Source organism: Cynocephalus volans, chromosome 6, assembly GCF_027409185.1.
Source record: "Cynocephalus volans isolate mCynVol1 chromosome 6, mCynVol1.pri, whole genome shotgun sequence".
In the NCBI taxonomy this organism is placed as follows: domain Eukaryota; kingdom Metazoa; phylum Chordata; class Mammalia; order Dermoptera; family Cynocephalidae; genus Cynocephalus; species Cynocephalus volans.
The window spans coordinates 148,777,864-148,805,550 of record NC_084465.1 but is presented as its reverse complement, the minus strand read 5'-3'; the positions used below and the strand labels follow the sequence as shown (position 1 = coordinate 148,805,550).

Here is a 27,687-nt window from a genome sequence, read left to right as displayed (position 1 = left end):
TTGTTGCTTGTGCTTTTGAGGTCTTTTTGATAAAGTCTTTGTCCAGTCCTATTACCTGGAGTGTTTCCCTTATATTTCCCTCTAGTAATTTTATGGTTTCAGGTATGAAAGAAATTAAACAGGCCACAAAAAGGTGGAAAGACACACCATGCTCTTAGATGGGAAGAATTAACATCGTGAAAGTGACCATTCTCCCCAAAGCAATCTACAGATTCAATGCAATCCCCATCAAAATACTGATGACATTCTTCACAGACATAACAAAGCAATCTAAACATTCTTATGGAACAACAAAAGACCTTGAATAGTCAAAGCAATCCTAAGCAAAAAAAATAAAGCTGGAGGCATAACACTACACAACTTTAAATTATATTACAAAGCTACTGTGACCAAAACAGTGTGGTACTGGCATAAAAACACACACTTGGATCAATGGAACGGAATAGAAAACCTGGGAATCAACCCACATACTTACAGCCAACTGATTTTTGACAAAGGCAGCAAGAACATACACTGGGTAAAAGACTGCCTCTTCAATAGAGGTGCTGGGAAAACTGGACATCCATATGCAGAAAAATGAAACTGGACCTGTACCTCTCACCATATATCAAAATCAACTCAAAATGGATTAAAGACTTAAATATAAGAGAAAAAATTAATTTTTAGTTACTAGTCTATCTTCCTGTCACTAAGACAATTTTGAAAGGTGAAATTAATGTTTCTATTTTAAATAGTTTTAATAAGATTTATTACATTACATAATACAAACAAAAAAATCTGTTTCATCTATTACAATGAATAATTTAATCTTCAACTAAATGGAGTTACAAAACAGAATGATTTAAGAACCCTGTAAATAAAAAGGCTAGTCAACAAAAATGCTGAATACATAAATAGTTTAGTGAAATGCCTGTGAATCTGGATACTCAACCTGCTAATCTGGGCTTGACCACCTCCCCAACTACCCCCCTCCACCGAACTGTTAAATCAAAACAAATTCTTATGGTAGAAAACTTCTAGTCAAATCTTATCATCTGGACAAATCTTTAAATATTTTGATTTTCTGTGTTTTCTGATATCAAAATTACTACCCTTCTTCTCTATGTAATACTTTTTATTAATTTAAATTTCAATTAATGTTTCTTCATTATTAAAATAAAACTATTAAAAGAACATAAGCTTTAATCACTAAACTATTGATTTAGCAAAACAGGAAAAAATGAATTAGTTAAGTTCTCAACCATTCCTTGACTTCAGCTTACTACATTCAAAATAACCCTGAACAAGTTGAAATGTCCAAGTTAGCAAGAAATTTCCCACAATCTACATCTAAAAGGTGGTAAGGGTGTTTTTGCCCAAAGGCACTGAATAAAGCTTTTTCTTCTGAAACAAAGTGTATGAGGTACAGCAAACAAACTGCAAAGGTAATAATTTTTTTTGTTATATGGTTCCCTACAACCTTCTTATACTTGAACAACTAATGATTGTTTCTAGCTTCTAACAAACAAAAAACCAGTAAGGATATAATAGTTTCTTCTGGAGAAAGTCAAGTGAGCCTAAGCGTATTCTTAATTTTCAAACAGATTAACAGAACCTAAATCAGAAAGTTTAGAAGAATAACACTATATTCAAGAATTTTCTATTTTCATTATTGTATAATTAAGACACTAAATATTAATACTTAACTATATTTATGTTTAGTATTTTATTTTCTTAAGTATTTTATACTCGAGCTAACAAATTGTCAAAATTACCAGGTTTACAAAAATTTACACAGAAAAATACACAAATAGTTTTTTTATATGTACTATATACAAAGATGCTTCAAAAAGCTTACAGAAATATTAGTGTTATCTTTCAATTCTATTTTTCCACCACCTTTCTGAAGTACCCTCGGACGTACATAAACTCATTAAAAGCTTCTTATGATACTAACTACTGTGAGACCTAGTTTAAATAAACCTACTTTATTGATAAAAGTGGGACACTTCAACAAACAGTGCCCATGGCTATATATTTATTTAATAATTTGTCAGTTAATACTCCTGTTACATAACGGAGGTTCTTGGATCAAATACAACCACAAATACCAACTAGCAACCCAAGTAGTCTGCTTAACATTAATGTATGAAAATCACCAGGACCCAGTGAGGCTGCTGGAAAAAGTATGGAGGAGAAGACAGCAAGTCCACCTACATTCAACTTGCACTTTTTCCTCCGCAATAGCTGTCCTCCCATCCCCCAACAATCCTCTATAATAGAAAAAGATAAACGTAGGGACTAGACCAAGTTGACCCCTAGCTTTGTTCTCCCCCTCAAGGCTTATTCAGTAAGAAGATCTAAACACACATCTGATTTGACAAGCATTGAAGTTGAGAAAGAACTTGGTAAAATGAAATCATACTTGGGGCATACATGAGTTCTGTGTCGAAGGTCATTTAGCAGTATTTCAGTTGCTGCTTACTAAGATTGAAAGTGGATAGAGCATAGAGTATCACAAAATCATGGTATATCTGCTCTAAAAGGTACCTTTGGAAATCATTTCCTCCAACCTTTTCATTATATAAACATATTTTATAACATATTTGATTAACTTTGATTTCCTAAGAGCTATTCACAGGGTGATATTAATTTGTGGGAAAGACATAAACATACAGTAACAAAAATATAAGCAGGTATAACCATACAGCCACAAAATAAAAAATTCTACAAATCAATGGCTGTGCTTTAAACATATGTGATAAGGAATCTTAGGTTTAACTCACCCTGTAATAAACTACTGGGTTTTTATATTTCTCTGAAGGGAAATAATCAGGACAGAAATTACAATGCTATCAATACACGTGAAAAGAAACTAAAGACTTTTTAAAGCAAATGAAGTATCAGATTGAAGAGTCTTTTTAAAACAAAACAGGATTGATGGTGAAAGTCATCAAAACATTCTAGAAATGACCAACTTAAAATGTTAACTGTAGTTCAGTGCTAAAATGAAGTTTACTTTTTCCTGTGCCACAATATAATGTAGAAAGAAAGCTCTCAAGAGCTTCTTGAAACAAAGCATTCAGAGGCCTGGGGGAGGGGGAGGGGAAGGGTAAAAGGGTCAGCAAGGGAACTTGAACAAATGGCTATCCACTGGGCAGTAGCTAAAGATTTAGAAGAGCAAGTGCATTTTGTTTTACCATCCTTGGGATGTGTACCCAACAGCTACCAAACAAAAAGGGGTGAGACATGCTGCCACAAACCAAAATTTTATTCTACTACTATATAAAAATAGTAAGGCAGCTGCTTTTGCAGGGAAGGGATATAACATTTAGAATTCATACCTTAAGTATGGCTGGCATATCAGGTAAAATTTTAAACTTTTGAATTTATATTCTGGACACTTTTGAAGTTTTCCAACAAGCTTATCCATGAGGGGGCAAGTGGGAAGATAAATCATATTCAGCAAACCCAGCTTATTCCTCTCATCTCAGCATACCAGATTTAACCTCAAACTATGTTTTTGTTTGTATGTTTTTTGTTTTTTAAAAAATAGGAATGCGAAGAAGAAAAATTCCATCTCCTTCTATTCCACTCTCTACTGCTTGTTATCCATAGGTCTCCAGCTATATCTCATTTATTAAGAACTGTATCATAATCTTCCTCTTTACCCAAACTTCTATTATAATGTCAGAAGCTTTCAATCTCTAAATAGATGCTTACAGAACTTCAATAATAAGCATCCTCTACTCGATTCCATTCCTAAGATCTGACCTTTTGTCATCACCCAGAACAACTGCATCTCAAAAAATCATAAATTCCAACGTTTTACTCTCTGATCATAACTTTCTTCCCTGCTGCATCTCTCATGCCTTCATTTCTACTATACCTCCTAGAGATCTCCAGTCTTAGAATCTCTCAATTTTCTACCAGCTACCTATCCTGGGCTCACTTCCTTCCCTACTGGGTCTGCCACTAACCAGTTTTGTGTGTAAGTTCTTAGCCTATCCTTGCCCAATTTTCACATCTGTAAAATGGTAATAATAGTATGTACCTCATATTTATTTATTTATTCAACAAATATTTGAGCCCATTCTATGACAGGCATTGAGAATACAATAGACAACAAAACATACCTCCGTGCTCTCATGGTACGTACATTCTAATCTTTCTGTAATAACTATGGATCTTGTGAGAATCAAATGAGTTAATACATGTAAAGAATAATGCACAGCACATAATATGCAATATTGGGCACAAGTGATCATCTAAACTGCCCTAATTTCCACATCTTAGTTTCCCTAAACTCACAATTTTTATTGTAATTGTCTGGTAAAACCTCAATCCTAGATTAATTCTACATTCTGATCTCCCTCATTCATTTAGGCCATAGAAGGCATCCAAGGAAATAATACCTACAGTATATAGATTTGTTCCTTTAAAAATGTGTGGTTTCTAGCCTCAGTTTGATCCGCAAGTAGGCCTACTGATTATTTCATTTATTGTCAGCTTCCTCTCTTTCTCCTTTGTGAGACTTCTTTTTCTCTACTTGATCCTGAAACATTGATACTTCCCAAGATCGTGCCCTCTGCCCTCCATTTTTCTCTATTTAACCCATATACACTCGCTAGATGGTCCCATGGTTTCAATCACCTCTTACAAACTGATGAATTTTTAAACCTGAATTTCCAGCCTAAGACCTCCATTTATATTCCACAGCATTAGATTCAAAAGTCAACTGCCTTGTTAGACCTCCCCCACTACCATCTCAAACTCAAAATATTCAAAACTGACTTACTTATCTTCTCTTAAATTAATTCTTATTCATGTATTTGCTGTTTGCTGTCATCACCATTCATGCAGTCACCTCCACTGGAAACTCTGGAGTTAATCTCATCTACTCTTCTCTCTTAGTGGTCATTTCCAAGCATCAAGTCCTATAGAATTTACTACTTATCAACAAAAAAATTGTATAGAATATGAAGTCTGTTCCCTCTTCATTTCTAATAGCACAGTCCTAGTATAAGCCCTCATCAGCTCTTACCAAGCCAACTACTTCCCAAATGCCCTCCCTGTCTTCAATCTTTTTGCCTTCAAACATATTCTCCACAACAGCTACCAGAGTAGTCTATCTACAACCAAATCAGGGACCTGCTTAAAACTTTTTAATGGCTTCCCAAAGCACTGACTAAGAGGTGAAGTTTAAGCTCCTCCTCATGGAATAAAAAACCCTCAATGATTCTCCTACCAACACAGATCCACTTGTACTTCCAGAACATATCCTGCTATTATTTCTCACCCATGTGCCTTTGCTTCTGTTCTCCTCTAGGATGGTCCTCTTCTCCCTACCCCTCTGTTCCCCCTCACCTCAACTCTCATATACACACACAATCAATCAATCTCATCAAAATCAGTCAATCCCCCCACCATTGTCCCTCCCTCACCTTTAATATTCAGTTCAGATATTATCTCTTTGAGTAAGCTTTCTTTGGCCATTCTTTCCATTTCTCTATTTTATAGTGTCTGTAGTGTATTAAAAATAGCTGTTTTTGTGACTCTATCCCTCATTTGACTGTCAGAGCCTTAAGCACAGAACCACAGCTTTATCCATTATTGTATCCCTACCTACTAACACAGTACATTATGCAGTACTATCTCATCTCATACCAAGAATAGCAAGTAAGTCATTAGGTACAAAACAGTAAAGTTATGTAAAACTGAAAATGAGAAGTTAGGCGATTTATTTTTCCTTTCTGAATGTTAAGTGCTGTTACAAAATGTTATCAACGGGTCTTAAAAATTAGCTGCCACTCCATTCAACAAAAAACAGACTTCTATATTGTTATATAGTTTATCCTCTAAATGGTTTCAAGTCTGTACTAAAAGAATAAGTTAATTTATAAAATGTATCCTTAAGTGTTTTCACATCTGAAAGAAAGATATCCTATACCAAATGCAGGATGTGCTTGGTAGGGAAAGGGAGTGACAGCATGTAGACTTAAAGTGACAGATTAAGTAATGAAATCATCCTAGAGGATTTATTTAATCCAATCTTAAAAGGAAGAATTTAATACAAACACCTAAGGTCCTTAAACTAACACAAATAAATAATGGAGTAATACAACAATTCTGGATTAATTTTAAAGATACATTCCAAAAATATTTCTTACTTTCTGAGAAACATTTCATGAAAGTTATATCCCCAAATCTGCCATGGGTATAACTAGCTCTCCAGTGCTGTGCTGAGATGGATTAATCTAATATAATAAAAATACCATATGTTATACAACTTATTCTCCCTAGTAGAGAAGTGGAGCAAAACAAATACCAGATATAGATGGTACACTGTTATAATTACCCAGAGTTCTTTGTTAACACCCCAAATTATATGACTTGATGATCACAGATACAAACTGCTATACATTTATATGGGTTCTTTAAAAATAAATGTCTTTACTCAAGAGTAAAAGCTTTCCTTCTTATTTAAAAGCAAATAACTGCTTACAAGATGCTGCATATGTGCTTAATCTTACGAAAGGAAAACAGGCCACTCGAGTAAATTAATTAGGAAATACTGTCTCTGAAGAATCTCTAAAAGTGAATTAAGGCCACATACAGTTTCTGCTCTAAAGGAAAAATCATTAATAATCATGTTTTTTCCCAATAAAACCACGTGTCACTGAAAATTAAACTATTTGAAGTAGCTAACAAAAAGCAACACAAAGAAAAGCTGAAATTCTCAGAGATGACACATATCATGAGCATATGGCTATAGCATGAAATCTTCTCTCAAGTACAAACTTCTAAAGTAAAGGCTCTAAATGGAGTGATCCCGAATGGGTAAAAAAACTATTGCTCTAAAGGATTTGTCTGATTCTTCTCTTATCCCAGGCCCTTAGTTTAGAATATTACTACTAGCTTCTTCAAAAATCATTTCCAATTGCCCAATTTCCCCTATTCATAGCCTAACTTATCGTACTATAAGAATTTCCCAAAGTATCATGTCAACATCCCTGAATCAAATATCACTCTCCCAAATTCATACATGTTACTGTTAAACTGTCTTATTTTAAATTATGACTCCATCAACCCATCTTCAGAAGAAGACATCTTCAGAAGAATGTTGCATTATGGCTAGATCTGCAATTAGACTAGGTACTTTCGCTGATCTACTTTTCTCATCTCATGAACACATAGACACAAACATCATTTAAGAGTAAATTTAAGCAATGTCCAGCAGTATAAAATTTACCAATATTACTTTTACAGTCTCAGATAAAAGAAAGGAAATCATATAATCATCTCATCATAATCTGACAATGTGCCAATCTTCAAAAATAGTCCCCTGTTTATTAAAAAATATTGAAAAAGATGCCAGTCTCTCCTTAGAGAACTACTTCATATGATATTTTATAGCTTGCAGACTATGGAGTCAAATTGCTTATGTTTAAATACAGGCTCCACTTACCATCTACATGACCTCAGGCAACAACTTTTCTGTGCCTCAGTTTACTGGCCTATCAAACAAGAATAACAATATCTTCCTCATAGGATTGTAATGAAAATTAAATAAGTTAATATTTTCAAAATGCTTAGAATAATGCCTGACACATAACATAAGTGCTACTGTTTGATAAATCAAACAAAATGGTAAAATTCTGAAACAAAAAACTGTATCTACAAAATGCAAAAGGGCTGGCCGGTTAGCTCAGTTGGTTAGAGCACAGCCTTGTAACAGCAAGGACACGAGTTCAGATCCCCATACTGGCCAGCTGCTAAAAAACAAACAAACAAACAAACCAAAAAACCCACTAATCAATTACAAAATGCAACAGCAAGAATAAAAGACATCATATATGTTTTAAGTTAGAAAAATATAATAAGGTAAGGTAATATCGTTCTCAAACTTCCTAAAATGTGATCAATAAACAGAAAATATATAGGGCAGAAACCATGTAAATTTAGTGCTTAGAAAAATGTAAAAGTAAAAATGCCTATACCTCTTGAAATATATGTTGGAGTATCTCACAGCCATGGGTAAAAATTATTATGCTCTATTAAATACAAAGGTAGTATTTAAAAACTAAAGATATCCAAAATTGATTGGAAATTATTACATTTAGAACTCACAAAGATTACATGTACATACACAGGAAATAAATAGCAAATATGAATTCTGCACTCTCCCCCAAATGATTCACTTTTCTTTTTATGGTTACTATTTTCAACTAAATGTTGATTATCAGTAGCTATCAGTTATTATCAGTAATTATTAATGTCAAACAGTAAATAATGAATTCTATTAAGTAAGTTTGAGGTATAAGAAGAATACAATAAGTATTTGAGCATTCACCATCCAGTTTTTTTACAAAAAGAGAAAACATTTACTCTGACCTCTGATATCTATTCTGTTTCTAAACTCACTCATTCCTAAATTTTATGTTTATCATTCCCTTTACACTTGTACCATATATATTTGTATCCTTAAACAATATATTACCTAATTTTGCATGTTCTTCAATTTTTCATAGATGAAATCATTCTGTATATTCCTCAATGAATTGTTTTACTGTAACATTATATTCCTGAAATGATTTGAGTTGTTGAGCATAGGTATAATACATTCGTTGTCAGTATTATATAGCATTCCATTGTATAAATATACCACAATTTATTTATCTTAGTGTTAATAGATATTTTGTGTTGTTTTATTATGAACAGTGCTATATGAACACCAGCACATATCACTTGGTATATCCATACAGAGGTTTCTCTAAGACAAATGAGGGTACTTCAAAAAGTTCGTAGAAAAATAGAATTTAAAAGATCATATGAATCTTTCTATGAACTTTCTGAAATATCTTCATATACTTAGGAATACTGGATCATAGTGTACATGTATTTTCACCTTTCTTTAATAATACCGTATTATTTTCCAATGTGGATGTACCAATTTACTTTGGCATCAGAACTGCCTAAGTGTGCAGGCATCCACACTAACAGCAATATCATTTGGCTTTTAATTTTTGAGAATCTAGGTGTGAAATGCCTTCTCATGTGGTTTTAGTTTGCATTTCCCCAATTACACATGAGGCATATCCTGTAATATGCTTATTGACCAAATAAGTTTATTATTTTATGAAGTGCCTATTCAAGTCCTTTGCCTAGTTTTCTATCAAGTTGTCTTTATTTCATTAAGCGGTAGATTTTTGTATGTGTTGAATACTAATTCCCACTCTCTTTACAGTATCTATTAAGGAAAGGAAGTTTTTAATTTTGATGTAGTCATATTTGCCAATCTTTTGCTCTATGTTTTATGCCTTCTTATCTTGTTTACTCAAAGTCATAGAGATATTCTACTGTTATCTTTAGAAAGTGTTACAGTTTTATCTTACCTATACCTCTACCTTACCAATAGATTTAGATTTGTAATGCAGATGAATTAATTTCTCTAAATAATGGGAGGTAGCAGTCCAACCCATTTTCTTTTTCATTTAATTCATCCTGTTTTCATCAATTGTCAATTCCAGTGTTATCACAGATGAAGTTTCCTTAATGAGTATCTTGCTACTATACCTTAGCTGTTCCCTAAAAATTTTAGAATCATCTTGTCAAGTTCCAGAAAAACCTACTGACAGTTTGATCAGATGGAACAGAACCTAGAAACAAAATTGGGGAAAGCCAACATCATTACAACATTCAAGTTTCCTTCCATGAACATGGTACACTATGCCATTTAATTAGATCTTTCTTTAGGTCTTTCAATAATGTTTTACAATTTCTCCATAAAGATACTGCATGTTGTCTATTAGATTGATTCATATTGTTTTCTACTACTGTAATGATATAACAATACCTTTTTAATTGCATTTCTATATGTCAGCAAAAAGAATTTCAAAGTATGAATTGACTTTTGTGTAATAATTTTGCATCCAAATTTAAACTTTGAGGAATCCTAATAATTTTCTGTGGATTTTTCTGGGTACTTAGATAATCATATAATCTGCAAATATAGTTTTATTTTCTTTCCAATCCATTTATATATATATATATATTTTTTTCCACATAGTTCTCTACCTATACCTCTAGTACAAGTTGACTAAAAGTGGCAGGCACTCTTATCTTTTGCCTCTTATCAAAGTGACTGTAATGCCTTCAATATCTTACTATTAAAAGTAATGAAGGCTGGACTGGATATTGTCCTTGAAAAAAAATGCTTTCATCAGGTTAAGTTTACTGACTTGCTAAGAGTTTTACCATAAACCGATCTGTTGAGATGCTCACATGATTCTTTTCATTTAAACTGTTGATGTGGTAAGTTACGTTAACTTATTTTCAAAAGTAAAACCAACTTTGAAATTCTAGGATAAATTCAAATTGGTTATAGGGTATTACTCTCTTACACATTGCTGGATCATATATGATTTTTAATTCGTGGATTTTTGTACTTTTGTTTGGGCTAAGGATTGTTCTGTAACTTTCATTTCTCATACTTTTCTTCTAGCTTCATAAAATGAGTTGGAGACTGCTGTCCCTTTTTCCTAACCATGGAATTATTTCTGTAAGACTGGAATTATCGTTCCTTGAATGTTCTGTAGAACTTGCTAGTAAACCTGTCTAGAGCTGGTATTTTTCTTTGTGAGAATATTTTTCCTTTATGTTTTAAAGCTATTCAGTTTTTTATTACTTCTTGAACCACTATGAGCTATAATTTTCTAGAAATTTAACCATTTGATCCAAGCTTTCAACTTTACTAGCATAAAGTTGACCATTCCTGAACCATCTGTAAAAAGTCCTTGTTTTCATTCCAGATACTGCTTTGTGACCTCTTTTCCCTTGATTAACCCTGCCAGGGTTTGTCAGTTTTGTTATTCTTCTCAATTTATTTTTGGATGCAGTTTCCTCTCTGATTTACTTTTGTGTTCTAATCCATTAATTTATATCCTTATCTTTATTATTTCCTTTTAATTTCAATTAGGGGAGTATTCCATTATTCTTTTCCTAATTAAGAATGCATGATTATTATTTTTCAGACTTTATTCCTGTAATGTAAGCATTAAAGTCTATCAATTTCCATAAAGTATCACTTCAGCTATAAACAAGTTCTAACATAAGTATTTGATTATTTCTATAATTATAAATATTTTCTAATTTTCCTTATGAGATTTACTTTGACCTGCAAATTATTTGTAAATAAACACCTTAATTTCCAAACATATAAGGAAATTATGCTGTTACTTTTGTCTAAGTTAATGACATTGTAAACAGAAAAAGTAGTATGATGCCAATCCACTGAAATTTGTTAAAACTGGTTGTATTTGACCATAACGTGATCAATTTTTGTAAATGTTCCTCACATGCTTTAAAAGAATGCTGTAACTGTGGAGTGCAGTATTCCATACATGTCCATTACAGCAAACTTGTAAATACTATTATTAAAATATACTATATTTTTGTTGACTTTTCTCTGCATGTTCCAATATTTATTAAGAGAAAATATTTTTTCCTGAAACATAACTGATTATACATATTTGTGGGGTACAGTAAGAAACACTATTTCAAATAACCCAAAATGATGATCAATTTGCCTATTTCTTCTATGATTCTATTTTTTGCTGACAGGTACATAGTAATTTAAAGTTATACCTTCCTTTTACCATTATTTAGTGACCCTCACTCTACAGAATAGTTTTTGCTTCAGTTAGCTTTACATGGTATTTATATAGCTGCACGACCTTTCTTTTGGTTAGTATTGTCAAGCATATCTTTTTTTATTCCTTTTTATTTTTAGGCTTTCTATATACTTTTTAAGTATATAGAAACAGTATATAAATGGATTTTGTTATTTTATCCAATCTGACAACCAATTTCTGTTAACTGGGACAACTTGTCAATTTATATATACTGTAACTACTAATACATTTGTACCTATTAACTATATAGTTGTGCTTCATACTTGTCTCTTCTTTTCTAAGTTTTGTTTTTCTCCTTCCTCACTTTTTTTTTTCTTTGAGTATTTTTTTCTCATTTTATTTTTCTCCTCTACTAGTTTGGAAGAAACACACTATTTCTAGATTTTCATTCCTTATCACAAAAAATTTTAACATGCACACATAACTTACCAAACTCTACAGCTAATCAATAATCTTACTCTCCTCCTAAGTTTTACACAGTATTTGTCTATACCCACCCAAATTTATCACTTCCTGTGTTATCTTTTGTACACCTCAGACCTTCCATCTACAACCACTTTTCCTTATCTGTGAGAATGTGGTGATTAGAAACTAGAGAATGTAGTGATAGAAGAATGATCACTGCTGTTACCTGCACTGCTCACTTTACATTAAAGACAGATAGCAACCCCTAGATTTGCGTCTGCCCTAAACCGTTTTTGAAGTTGGTATGGTAAAACTCCGTATCTATTACGAAAAAAAAAAAAAAGGAGAATGCTGTTACTTACCAAAAATATCAGCTTGACTTGGAAAAAGTTAAAATTATGTAACATTTTATAACCATTCAGCTTTACCACTGTCACACATAATACATAAGGCTAGTTAAGCATGTAAATATGGTACAATAAGGTATTAATGAATACAAGTAAAATGAGGTTAATTAACTTTTAATTTTAAAAATACAGTATATAGAACACAAAAGCCCTTTAATTAACATACAAATTAGATTATAGGAAACTGATGCATCAATAAATCAAATTTTTACATAAGAATTATTAAACTTAGATGCTAAAACATGACAAAGTGTATTTCCTCAGCACTTGTTCTAGCATACAGCCTAATTTCCCAAAAAAGCTTGAATTTTTTTATTTAATACAAAAAAAATATTCCAGGCTTGCTATTTTGAATGAGAAACATTCAGGTAAATTTTTATTTTATTTGGAATTTGATAGTTTTGTAGAAGCCTAGATATTTTAGTGTAAGCAATAAAACAGCCAGCTCACTTACTAGGCTCATTTATCATAGGCAGTCAGGTACTGGACCATGCTGGCTTAAAGAATGGCAAGAATCATCTAATTGTATTTTATTAAATATCTATGGTAGAGGACTGATATCAAAGTACAATAACAGGTTCACAAGATGAAGCTCCACACAGAACCATTAATAAATGCCAGATATAATCCAGAAAATCATCTAGTAATAATAAATGCAGAATATTTTACATCTTTGGAGAGCCATAATTAACAGCAGTAAAACCATCTTGTTCCATAGGATTATAAATCCACACAGCACATTTGTTTGGGTTGTGATTGGTTGATTAGGGAAGGCAAAAAAAATAAAATAAAAACACACAATTCCCCATAAGAATGCAGAACACAGAAATGCACAGCCAAGTTGGTGCACAGACTTCTGCCACAAATTTTAACCTAAGGCCACTTATGCTCTAGTAAAGTAAGCCTTTTATTGATATTATTATGATGGTAGAAGTGGTAGTGGTGATAGTGATGGTGGTTGCAGCACCATTTCAAAGCAATTACTATGTGAATTATTAGCAGTATTAGGATAGGTAAGTAAAAACTCAGGAAAAAAGGATGAATCAGATTTTACTTTTACAACTTTTTCCACTTTTAGTAAAGCAAGCATGCAAGTATACTCTTGAATTTTTAATCATTTTGCCACTTAATATATAAAGAAACATAAAATGATGAAATATATAAATATTGTCATGTCACTCCCTGCTTCAAGTCCTTGGACAATTCCCCATCACTTCCAAGATAAAACCCAAACTCAGCCTGGCAATATAAAGCTTTTTTTTTTTTCATTTGCTTCTGATCTAATTCTCAAGCCTAATCTCTATCCATTCCTCCATTTACCCTACAGACTTTGACCAAATATCACTTGCAGGTCACACGATGACATGTGTGTATGCATGTGTGCATGTGTGCAATGAGCGCAATACCTATGCACATATTATTCCTTCTGTATAGAATATTATTTTTACATCTTTACTAGGATAACTCACACACCTCCTTTAAGATTCATTGAGCTTAAGTACCATCCCCTCTATGCACTGGGACAGAATATCACATCAGTTATTAAACTAAATTCTGAAGGTTTGTCCCTATTTTTCGTCTCTACTACAACACTGTAAGCTTCTTAGAAAAATGTACTTTATCTTTCATCTTCATAGTCTCATTGCCTAGCACTCAGTAATCCATCATATTCATTCCACAGATGAACAAACTTAGGCCCAGATAAATTAAATTATTTTCCCAATTTCATAGGCCAATTAGTGGCAGATTCAATATTAGAATCTAAGACTACTATCTCCTAGTTCAATGCTCTTTCTATAAATGCACCTAAGGATACCAGATCAAAAGGAAGTATGCATTAATATCTAGAATGTTCAAGACAGACACAGAGCTAAAAGGAGTATAAAAAAGTAAAAGCTTTAAAACAAAAATAAGACAGAAGTTAGCTATGAGGGATTTTAAGGGATAGGAATATGTGATAAAAAGAAACAGAAAAGTCGAATAGAAAAAAAAACTACCTTAAAAATAAGAATTATATGGGAATTAGTCTAGTGGCATCTACCTTTTTTAAGAAATGAAAAAGATAAATATGAGTAAGTAAACTAATGTATCTGCAACAACTTATTAAAGTTCAAAGTAACTAATTTTTTTTTCTTTAACCATAACAAAGTGAGAGGTAAAATATGTAGCTAAATATCAGTAAGAAGCAGGATTTATGCCAAAGGTAAAATTATATTACTTAAAGAAATCAAGATAAATAGAGGTATAAACTCCCCTTATAAACATAAAAGCTATGGAAAATAAACAAGAACTGGTTTAGTGCTAATCTCATTAAAACCATGTAGGAAATAAGGGACCACAAAGATATCATTCACATTCTGCTTAACTATGGCCACTCTTCTTGGGCCTTAGCTTCTCTGAAAATGTAGCCTTACTAACGTATATCTCAGAGGATTACAAATGTATCAAGAACACAAAAAATCTTGAAGACCCTAACTAGGCACACTGAAATTGCTCTCATTTAAAAATGTTTCAAACCAGTGATGTAGGATTTGTATTCCTCTACAACCTTGAGTTTTGGCTCTTAGTTGGACCTTAAAAAATCATTTCTTAAAAAAATTCGAGTACAAAATCTCATATTGAATTTTGGTGAGTTAAGACCAAGTTTTTGTCTCTTGCAAATTACTGAAGGCTATCTCAGACAGGCTTACAGATGAAGATCAAAATGGGTTATGGACAAGAAGTAATCTGAAACACATCATACACGTAAATGTTAAAGCTAAACTTCTAAAAAACCTGGGAGCAAATCGTCACCTTGGAGTGAGCAAAGATTTCTTAGGACACAAAAAGCACAAAGCCTAAAATAATAAAACTATACATAATAAGAAGAATAAATTGGACTTTATCAAAATTTAAAACTGTTGCACTTCAAAGATACTATTAAGAAAATTAAAAGCCACAGAAAAGGAGAGAATATTTTTAATACCTATATCCAAACAAAGAACTTGAGTCCAGAATATACAAAGAACTCTTACAACTCAGTGTTAAAAAGATAAGCAACTCAATGAAAAATGGACAAATGATTAAATATACATTTCACAAAATAAAATAGACAAGTGGCCAAAAGTACTTACACCAAAAGATCTTCAAACATCAACAGTCATCAGTGAAATCCAAATCAAACCCAGAATAATACTACCACACATCTACTAGAATGGCTAAAATTAAAAACATGGGAAAGTGTGTACTAGGATATGGAGCAACCAGAACTCTCATACACTGCTGGTGGAAATGTAAAAACTTTATAAGCACTTCACAATTTAGCAGTTTCTTACCAAGTTAAACATACAATTAATATATGATTCAGCAATTTTACTCATAAGTATTTACCCAAAAGAAATATAAGTATATATACACATTAAAAAATTGTATGCGAATGTTCATAGCAGCTTTATTCATTGCAGTGAAGAACCAGAAACAACCCAAATAATAGGTCCATTGTAGGTGAATGGCTATACAAATTATGGTATATTCAAACAATGGAATACTACTCAGAAATACAATGAGAGTGAACTACTGATACTATAAGTCTCAAGAACATTATGCTGAGCAAAAGGCGGGAGACAAAAGAGTACATACCATATGATGAAACTCTAGAAACAATAAATCTAATTTCTCGTGACCAAAAGCAGATCATTGGTTGTTTGGGGCCAGAGTTAAGGAGGAATGGCTGAAATTTGGGACAAGGAATTTTGGGGGATGATAGAAATGTTCTATATCTTGATTGTGGCGGTGGTTCCACACATATATGTCAAAACTCATCAATATGTACGTGCATAATAGTATATCGTCAAATATCTGAGATATACTAATTTAATCATCCGCATTGTATTAAAAATTATAACATCACTTTGTACCCCATAAATATATACAACCATAATTCATCAATGTATAATTTAAAAAACAAATTCATTTTAAAGAGAGTCAAAGGAAGCCTTCCTCAAGCTAAAAGATCTGTCATAAGTAACATTAAGATGAAGCTTCACTGTGTATTACTTGTCTATTGCTGATTTAACAAAACAGCCTTGTATAAGGCCAAATAATAACTAAGCAATGTTTAAGGTCAAAACCTTAAATGCAACGTTTAAGCTAAAAAACAATGCACAAATTTTATGCCAACATCCTTTTAGATGGAATTTACATTTGTTAAAGTTAATACTGGACAAGAGGATAAGAAATTGTCAGCTGATGTAAGATGTACTTAAAGCAAACTTAATCTAATAAATAAAATTTTAAATGAACATTTACTGAATGTTTAAAACATGTACGAGGCACAATGCTTCATATGCCTCTTTTAACCTTCCCAACTCTGAGATTATCATCCCTATTTTACATATAGGGAAACTCAAGCACAGGGAGATTGAGTAACCTAGCCAAAGTGACACAGCTAATAAGTTATGGGATCAATTCAAATGCTTAACTACTATGTTTATCCCTCATAAGAAACAAATGCTATATTGAAAAGGTGAACTCCAGATGCATTAAAGACCTAAATATGAAAGGTTAAACTAAATATGAAACTAATAGAATAAAACAGAGGAAAATATCTTTGTAATTTATGGATTAGAAAAAGACTTCTTACTACCCACAACGTCAAAAATTTGATAGATTTGAACACATTAAAATTAAAGATTTCTACACCATAGTCAAAATCAACAAATGATTGACACATGAAGATTATTTCAAATACACAGGAATTCTGGGAAATCACAAGAAGTGGAAACCCAACAAAAAAGATGGGCAAAGGATATAAATATGCCAGACATGGGAAGAGAAACACAAATGGCTAGCAAGGATATGAAGAAATTATTACATCCCTGGTAAACAATAAATTAAAGTAACCTTGAGATTCTATTTAACCACTATCAAATTAGCAAAACGTAGGATGTTGTACAGTACCAAAGGCTGGCAAAAATACAAGAAATGGAAATCCTTACATATTGCTGGTGAGAGTAAAATTAGGTCCTGTCATTTTAGACATAACCTGGCAGAACTTAGTGATATTAAATATGTGCTGACCTATACTCAGAAATACCATGCTTGGATAGACGAGAGTACTTCAAAATGTTCATGGAAAAATAGAACGAAAAGAAAACAGGAATATTTCCACGAACGTTTTGAAGAACACTCATATGTCCTCAGAGAAACTCTTCCACAGCTATCAGTGACACGGAGGAGAATGTTTATCACAGAATTATTTCCATCCCAAGAACTGGAATCAACCTGGGCATCCATTGTTAGAGGAATTGATAAGTAATTTGTAATTACCGCAGAAATGAAATACCAAACAGAAGCAATAAACTAGGTGTACATACAGCAATATTAATAGATCTCAAGCAATGGTAAGTAAAGAAAGTAAAATATATAGCAAAGTAGGAGTTATATAAATGCAAAACATACAAAGATAACTACATAACCAATAACATATAAAAACACATTAGATCGGGTACAAGTGAGGGGTAAAAGAGATAGAGTGAATGGGTGTTGAGATTGGGAATAAATGATAACTAAAAATAAAGTCCAAATGAGAGTGAGCCTCTAAATAATACTAAACTCTCTGCATCTGAAATGTTTTAAGTGACACAGGCACACCAACTACTAAATTTGATAGATTTATGCACATGTATTAGAAATACCTTTTTCTGAAATGACTGAGCATTCTATACATTCTGGTATTAATATAATACATTTGAAAATTCATGGCATTTAGTTCTTGTTTGTTATCGTCACATGCTAAAATGGTCTAATAAAAGGAACACTGAACTAAGAACCTGAAAAGCTGTGACCTAGCCCAAACTAACTAGTAATGTAAACTTAGCAAAGCCATTATCTCTTTGAATCTGTCTGCTTCTCTGCAATGGCTTTGGATGATGATTCTCCCAAATTCCTCCAGCTCCAAAACTATTTCACTTTATTTTCTTAAATATTTATTCATATGCAATCATTTTCTCTCTACTCCAATTCCTCCCTCCCATACTCCCCCCTACCAAAAAAGCAAAAAAAAAGAGTATCAAAAACAGATTCAGAAAAGTAATGTAGCAATAGGAGTGAATAGTAACTTAGTTTTAGGGCAGAAAAGAGAAAACATTAAAGAGATACAGTGATTTTCACCTTTTCAAATATCCAACGCACAGGAAGGTTAACTGGAGCCCAGGTTGAGAAAATCTACTCCTTGAAAGATTTTACTATATACTATACCACTTGTCACTCTGTCTGATACCACCCTTTGCAGAATACATGTTAAAAAGTCTCCTCTGGAGTTTCTACTTAAAGGCCCTAAATTTCAGCTTATCTTTATCAGTTTTCAGATAAAAAATGATTTTGGATAAGATGGTCTTCCACATTAAAAATGTATGATTCCAAGAAAATGATGATTTTTTTCAATCAGCATACTAGTTACTCTCTGAGCACTATCTAATTAACAACAACAACAACAAAAGCATTCTGTTAGAACTGCAAACTGAATGAATACAAAGACCTTAAGAAAGGAAACACAAATGGGAAATTGTAATATATTTTAGGTTGCTGACCATGAATAATAACTGAAAAAGAATAATGGTATCACATTTTATAAAAAGAAAATTTAAATCAGAATATTGAAAAATCTAAAAATTTGAAATTAGAATATCCTAAAAGAGAACACGAAGGACTTTAAATATATAATACAACAATAAACATGAAAAAAATTGACATAATCTGTAAATTTATCTTCCATTCTCATTTAATTTTTAATATGGATGGGGGAGGGGAAGGAGAAGAGGGGTGAGAATGAAGAGATCACAAAACATCTGTTACTTATAATTCCAGCACAGATGTAGTTGTTACTGCAAAAGAGATGAAAAGGCTTTCCCAGGCTGCTACAAGGTCTTCTAGGAACATCCATAGTTTATACTCCAAACTCCATAAAGTCTCAACAAATACATAACGTTGATTATGAGGAGAAATGTATATTTAGACAGATAAATGCAATCCCTATTTATAGAGCAAACACATACTAAGTAACAGGAAGCTGAAGAAATAAATGAGAGAAGAGTAACTTCTTAGAGAATGAAAAAATAAGAATCTAACAAAGATTCATAGTTACAATACAAGTATAAACTTAAACTCGGCTTTTTCTGCTCTTCCTTTTGGAATCTTTCCATTTATCTACACCCATATGATATATTCCAAAACATGTTTTAATAAAGTTAATAAAGTAAATTCTAAATATTAAAGTTTCTTCTCTGAAAACAATCTTAAGGCAAATTCTACTTATTAGAGAGCATTTTGATGTTTAAGTAGTATGCCATATTTTCAAGCATCCAAGTTTCAGGTTAACAAACAACACAATCCACCTCCATCATGTTTAAAATCCGGACATGTTCACACCATACCGAAAATTTTTACTTAGTAAAACTGACGTCCTAAGAATGCTTCCTTTAAGGATATAAATATCCAAAACACTGTTCCATCCAAATAAAAAAGATTATTTCCTATTTTTAAAACTAGGTTTGCCACTAAACGTTTTCTACTCCTTGTATATCAATTTATTTTCTATTTTTAGCTTATGACTAGTTCAATGATTACTGAGCTAGTAATATGTACATTTACCCTTCTAAAACATTTTTAAAAACTATTTTATCATATTTCCTAATCAGGACACTTTTCTAGTTTAAAATTTTTTGAATTTTCTTTCAACAATGCACTTTTATTTTAGCTTATATCTCTTTTAGAAATGAACAACATACATTTCCCAATAAATTTAGTAATCATGTTGCAAAGATTAAGACTTTTTCAATCCTAAATACAATTTCTACAATTCCATCAAGTCCTCTATCCTCTTATTGCACTTTTGCACACTAATGCATATCTTCTTCCAACAACTGCATAATTTTTCTCCTTTCCTACTGCAATTCAATACAGGCAGTTAAGAGTAGCTAACAATATAATTTCACATGATATGGCATCTGTGTTTACATCTGGCTCTAATCACATGCTTAGAAGTGATTTATACAGCGGAAAGCAAAAAGGAGGAAAAACAAAATAAAAACACTACTACGAGAAATAAATTACGCTGTTACTTTTTCAATATCATTCCCAATTAGACAAGTTTTTCACCACATGCTTCAAAGTTACCAAAATTGCAAACATAGGAAGAGATATGGCAATTCAAAACTACTGGAAAAGTATTAACTAAATACTTGATGTTTTTATATCAGGGTCATCTTAACAAATGATTGATGCTTTCAATTTATAGGACACTTTAAGTTGGCTCCACACTACAATTACATATGTCATGACTTTGTGGTACAATTCCTCAGTTCATAAAAAAAGTAAGTGAATCACTCCTATTCACTTAATGAGCTCTCAGGAATTAGGAGAATATCAAATTGAGAAATACCTGTCAGAATATGAAAAACTATATTTATGCACACACACATACACATGAAGAACCGTGACACCCCAAAATGAGAAATTCACACAGGCCTACCTGATAATTCAGGTTAATTCCTACTGAATTCAAAATAAACAGTATAACTATTGCATTAAGATACTAGTATTGGTGCATTCATAGAAACACCATTAAAAATAACTAGGAAAATAAATACTTCTAACATTCAATCTCATGAAAAGCCTTAAAGTTTATAATTGTGTTATATTAACACAATTATATGGACACAAACAAAAAGACATAACTCAATACATTAATTCTTGTGTAATTTTTATATGTAAAAGTTATAATTTCAATTCACATAGTTTGTTGAAAGTAGCACTTCTTTGAACACAAGCATACAACTAGAAAACTATAAAGACTTTTTCACCACATTTAATACCTCAGAGAAAACTTATGTTCCTTAATTTAAAACTGGTAAATTAAAACTTATATATTACCTGATTCTTAACTGAAGAGATGAGATGGGGCAGGGCTACCAATAGGAAAAGGACTTGAAGGGGAAGAAAAAGATAAAATCTAAAAATCACTAACACTTGAGTAACTGCTGATTAACACCTCTTATAGTAGTTGTGGGCCAACCCATCTTTAGTGTAAGTCTACAGAAGTTATGGAAAAATAATTACACAATATTATCAATAAATAACTGCAATTTTCCTTACCTTACTTAACTATTTACATCTTTTAACATCTAAAATAATATATTTTCAGGCATCCTACTATAAATTTTAAAAGAGATTAAAAAGTGTAGTAAATATGTAAAATAAATCATTACATATTCTTCTCCAAACCTAAGAACATAAAACAAAAATGTTTTTTTAAAGGAGTAATACAAGTACTCTAAAGCAACACTGAATTAATAGTAATCTCAATTCAAGATTTAAAAGCTCAAATTAATAAAATTCTTCAAGTTAAAAACATCCATGTTTCTTTCCAGTCTTAGCAAACTACAAAATGCTTTTGCCTAATTTACCCAAGGCTAATTTTAAGTAAGATAAGACGGAATTATACTGAAGGTCCCAATCAACACATGAGATAGACTTATGATACTACTTCACCAATAATCGTTTTTGTTAGCATCCTCTACTGGCGGTTTCCAAAGACAGCAAGGAGAATGGTGCTAATGGCAGAAAGATATGTTCCAGCTATTCCATTTAAAGTGAATTAATCAGCATGTAGTTATTAGTAGCTAGAGAACATTTCTCAAAAAAGGGGGGGGGAGAATAATAAGAAAACCACATAGACAGTACAAAGTAGAAAATGAGAAAACAGATTTTTAAAATACAACAAACAAAGCATTAAATTATGAATAGTAAAAATCAATTTAAGCAATTCTAATGTCACTCCTTTATAGACGACTAACATCATTAGCATAAAGTTACCACACAGGTTTGATGCTTTGGCCAAAGCTTGCTCAATTGGTTTACCCCGTCAAGTAGCATTATTTGATACTCCCATTAATATCCTCCCCTGCAGACATATTACAGAAAGGAAATTAAAATGTTTTGCTGAAAGCTTAGCAGCAAAATCTGTATACCTTATTTTAAAATGAATAAAAATATTATTTACATGCAAATAAAAACAAAGTATCTCCCACTGTATACATCAGTTATTTTTTCATTAAAACGATTTACGAGTTAACGTTTTTCCAGGCAATTCTCTCCAATAAACATCTGCAACTTAAATATGACTGCGTTGCTAAGAAGTAGTAACTAGCACCTATTCTGAGGTTTCACAACACAATGGCATATAACTACATTTTTAACTTGCAAAATATAAGGCTAAATCATACAGCATGGCTGTACCCATCAGTAATGGATGAAATGCATCTGAGAACAAAAAGCAATACAAGGACAGAGCTAAAAGTGATGAAAATGGAAGATACCTGTAGTAGCACAGTGCTATCTTAAACACCTTTTGTTTTCTGAGAGTAATGCATACTGCCGACAAGACGTTTTGTGACAAACAGCTCCAAATCTGTTTTTCTAATATTAAACACAAAGGAAAAACACTGACAGCAAGCGTGGTAAATAAATCCCTCCCTGGAGAATGAAAGCAGCAGACAGGAGGGGGCTGACATACATGCAGGAGAAAACTAAACACCATCTTTTTTCTACCTGCACAAGTTGCCATTTGCTGCAGCGATCAAGAATCTCTTTTTCCTGTTGATTTCAAGTGCCTTTCAGGATAGCTTTTTTTCCCTTAAGTCATCTGTTGATATGCCTTACGACTGTAACATTCATGTCACAGGATCTTTAGGAGAAAAATCCATTCTTTCCTGTTCAGGTAAACATGTTTACAGCAGCTGCACAGACGCTGGGTGGTTCAGACTCACATGTCACACACATGTCGTCAGCAACAAGAAAAGCCCTTTCTCCGGCGATCCACATTTTAAATAAGGTGAAAACCGAACAGCCCTTTCCGAACCGACTTACCTTTCATAAAGCCACATCAGCAGCAGCGGCAACAGCTCAATATAGAACACACACTGTTTGACGCTAAAACAGGAAATTAAAATTGCAATAGCCTATGCTCCGCTCCTTGCTATAACAAGTCATCTCTCCACAATGAGGATACCAAATATACCTTTCAATCGTAATAGACGTCTTTAAAATGCAAATGTTTATTTTCTCATTCATGAAAGCAGTGATTTTAATGTCGGCTCAAATATATTAAAATATGTTTACGACTGAAAGGAAACATCTTGGAACAGCTTAAAATCTTCGTATCTGCTTCTAGACAGGAAATCCCACACAAAATCTAAAATTGCCAGGAAAGGTTACAAAACCTCGCGTTTCGCATCCCAGAGGGGAGGGAGAAAGAGAGCCCAGGCGCGGGGGGGGTGGGGCGGAGGGAGCAGGAGAGAGTTTTCACTTAAACACATATTTCCTCATTTTCTGGACGCTACAGCAATCCCATTATAGGCACTTTTATTCCTCTACTCATTAAACTCGTTTTAAAAATAACGCAGGACCCAAAACGAGCCCCTCGGTCCGAAATGTACGTGTAATTCCTTATATAGCCTCGGCTGCAGCCAGCGGCAGGGCCGTTGCCGTCCATTATTATACAAACAGGTACCGGGGCCGGCGCGGGCGGGGGCATCTCTCCCGGGCGCTCCCGCCGCCCCCGAGCGGACAAGTCTCGCCCCTCTCGCCACAGGAACTGTCCAGACAATAACAATCAGCAGACATTTCGCTGCTGAACAAGAAGGAGAGAAAGCACAGACTCGCCCCCGAGATAAGCAGAAATACAATCAACTTACAACGTCTCTCCAAACTGGAAAAGGCGACTGTGCAAACACCACCGCATGTTCGGCTCTCGATCTCTCGCAGTCTCCTTTTATTTTTTTAAACTCTCACGCCAGGCAGAGGTGTGTATTTCCCCTGGCACATCAGCACAGATCAATAAACACTGCAGCTGCGGCGAGAGCAGCAGCCCGATGCGTCCGTCGGTCCGTCTGCCCCCTCCCCCACCCTCCTTCCACCCGAGACCGCGAGCGCCATCCAAGCTCCATTATCCGGCTTCAGCGCTCCGTGCGTCCGGCCCAGGTAACAACTTCCCCAAAAACCGAAAGAGAAAAGAGAGAGGCGTACGCACACAATCCCATCCCAGCGCGGAGACCGAGTCCTCCCCGGGGAGGGCGATCTGTCTGCGGTGCTCCCCGGTCTCTAAGACCAGGTAACAACTCCACAAACACACGGCTCCCCGGCAGCAGCAAGTAGGTGCCCCTTCCCTGCCCCGTCCCCCCTGCCGCCCCACCACCTCTTCACAAAACCTGGACCTCCCTCGGCGGGGCTCGCCGCGGAGCCCCCAGGCCGGGGGCCCAGGGCAGGGTGGCCGGAGGCGCAGGGGAGGAGGGGCGCTTAGGGACCCGCGTCTCCGCGCCTCTAATCCCCTTTCCGCGAGCGCGCCTCGCCGGCCGGTCACAACTTTACCGTCGCCGGCCGAGCCTGGTCCGCCCGCGGCGCGCACCGCCAGCGCCCGCGCACACACACACACGCGCGCACGGACAACACGCAGCCCGCGGCCGCCCCGTCCCGCCGCCGCCCGCCCGGCCCGAGCCACGGGGCCCGAGCGACGGCGCCGGCCGGGGCCGCGGCGCGCGGAAGACACTTTGCACGGTCAGCGCCGGGCACAAGTTTGTTCCTCGGCTGCCGGGGGCCTCGGCGCTGAGGGAGAATAAGGCGGAGGGGGCTGAGGAGGAGGGGGAGAGGAAGGCGCCGAGGGGCAAAAGAGTGGGGAAAAGTGCGAAAAGAAGCAACAGCCGCTCCACCCGGGACCAGAAAAGTGGCCGGCCGCGTCCCGGCCGCCCGCCCAGGCTGGGGATGCGGCGGCGGCGACGGCGGCGGCGGCGGCAGCAGCAGCTAACGGTCCAGGGAGGCGGCAGGGGCGGCAGGAGCCGCTAGGCGGAGAGAGACCAGGTAAGAGACATAACGGTTCAGGGAGAGCGAGCGGCCGCGGCGCGGCTCCGGCAGCGGCGGCAGCGGAGGGGGGCAGAGAGCACTACTTTCTACTTTCCCACTGCACTTTGCCGGTCCCTGCCCCGACCGCCCCCAGCCCAGCTCGCCCCCCTCACCCCCGGGGGCGCCCCGGCTGCCCGGCTCCCCCTGACTCCGCCGCTCCCCGGTCCCCTCCGCCACTCACCGTTATTGCGCCGAGGGTTCGCCTGCTTTCTGCGCTTACACCTGGGGCCATCCGCCATGATCCTCTCGCTTGTGTCTAAATGCTCGAGTCACCTCCTCCCCCTCCCTCCCCTTCCCCCCCCACCCCTCCGCCTCCACCCCTCCCCCCTCCCCACCGCACCTGGTTTACGACACTCGCGACTTTACGACATCACCTTCCTTACACCTAGAGGCGCTCGCTCTACGGCCGGAACGTTGTTGCTAGGGACGGGACGGTTTGCGGCAACCGTATACGCTGCTGAGTTTGAATCGAGGGGAGAGGGAAAAGTTTTCCTCAGGTGTGGAGGGAGGGGAGCATTGAGAAACTGTGGGGACCTGGTCAGAAGGGCGACAGGCAGTCGGAGCGGGAAAGGTAAAGTCGGAGGCTCAGCGGCGTTCTGTCTCTGAACTGGCCACACCCGCCGCAGCTGCCTGGGGCACCCTCGGGTCCGGCTCATTCTCCTCTGGACCTAGTGCTCTCAGAGCAGCGCCGCGGAGCATCCCAAGCCAGCAGCCCTCCCTCTTCCTGAACGTTGGGCTCCGCTCCCACGCCTCGCTTGTCCGCTCCGCGCACCCCGGGGCCAAAGAGAGAGAGGGGTCGTGCTCTGCGCTACCCGGGGAGTTCCCATGATTTGAGGAAGGGCAGGTTCGGGGAAGAGTGAGGAACTGATTCGGGAAGTCCGACCTTTGACGGAGAGGACAGGCGGCGTCACGAGTGAGGCTACCTGACCCGCTCAGTCGTGTCTCCCTTCCCTTAAACGGACCATGGTTTTCCCCCAAGCGAACCAGAGTGGGAAATGACTTCAATTAGATCGAACTTCAGCTGGACCGAAAGAGAGGCAAGAAGTTCCGCTTACGAACAACCTCGGCAGCAAAGCTCGATGAGTAATACCCATATTGTGCCTGTCTCACTTCCTCATCCGCAGCCTCTCACCTGCTGTCACCTCGGCCTCCCCCGCCCAGCCGCCCTGCTCTCCGCCCTGCTCCCCGCCGGAGTCGTAGGCGTCAAGACTTAGAGTTAAGGTATTAACAGTCCATGATTTACCACCTAAAGGGGCAGTCATCGCTGTACAGGACCTTATAGCAAGAAACGACGCTGACAAATGTGGCCTCTGAGACTGACGGATTGCTGATTTTACCTTAAGTCCTTGACTTTGTACAAGTTTGGGGATTTCTGAAAAACTATTGAAGATAACACCACAAATACCAAGCAAGTCGTCTTCAGTATTAAGTAGGATTTGGGTTTAGCTTTCTCTTCCTGCTCCCACAACCTTCAAATGAGGAAATGTCTTTGGGACCAACTTTATGCGATAAATGAGCTGAACTGTATTTCAAATAATGTACTTATAAATTAATAATGTGTGAGTTATCGGTAGAGAAATTGAGAAAACTGAAATGTGAAACGTAACATATTCGAATTTTAGAAATGGTATAATAAATCATCTAAGCGCTGGCACATAGTAGGTGCTCAATAAATTTATGCTTATAATTTTTGCTATATCTATGGCAGAATTTTTATTATTCTAAAGTTATCTTTTAAACACCTTCCAGAATTTTAGAAGATTCATTAATAATCTCTTCAAACTTTACAAATGAAATAAATTTGCAACTAAAGTCTGGTAATTTAAAATTAGAAAGTTTAACCTTGAATATAGATTAAAAGTTTCTCTCCCACATTTGTTTGGCATTTTGAGAAGTAAATGTATTATTTATCAGTGCATTAAATGTGACAGTAAATATTCTTTGCTATACCTATGTTTGTATATCTACACTCATCCTGAACACCAAAACTAGGATCATTATTCTTAATGATTATTTTAAGAACAGGTGGTCCTCCCTTTCCTCAATACCATGTTAACTAAACTTGCGCATGTCAAAAGTGTCCTTCCTTTGCTTGATTCAGTGGTGATTTTTTCCTCCCCTTTTAAGGGCTGTATAATGTTCTTCAGTTGCCTTCTGAATCAGGTCATAGATTTTATCTTTTGCCAGCAATTACCTCTGCCCCACCTTTTTAAAAGTTACCCTAATTTCCAGGCAGAAAGGAAAAAAAAAAAAATACTTTCTAACTCTAG

The 27,687-nt window shown here is 35.7% G+C and overlaps 1 protein-coding gene across 2 annotated transcripts in view; it reads right to left on the bottom strand.

Moving 5' to 3' along the window:
* ZEB1 (zinc finger E-box binding homeobox 1) overlaps positions 1 to 25,694 on the bottom strand; it is a 191,849-nt gene extending 166,155 nt beyond the window's left edge. For both annotated transcript variants that reach the window (XM_063098680.1, XM_063098681.1), the window contains exon 1: positions 25,599 to 25,694. In XM_063098680.1, coding sequence (XP_062954750.1) covers positions 25,599 to 25,656 — 58 coding nt within the window. In that variant the 5' untranslated portion in view covers positions 25,657 to 25,694. The remainder of the gene's footprint in view (positions 1 to 25,598) is intronic.
* Between the last annotated feature and the right edge of the window lie 1,993 nt (positions 25,695 to 27,687).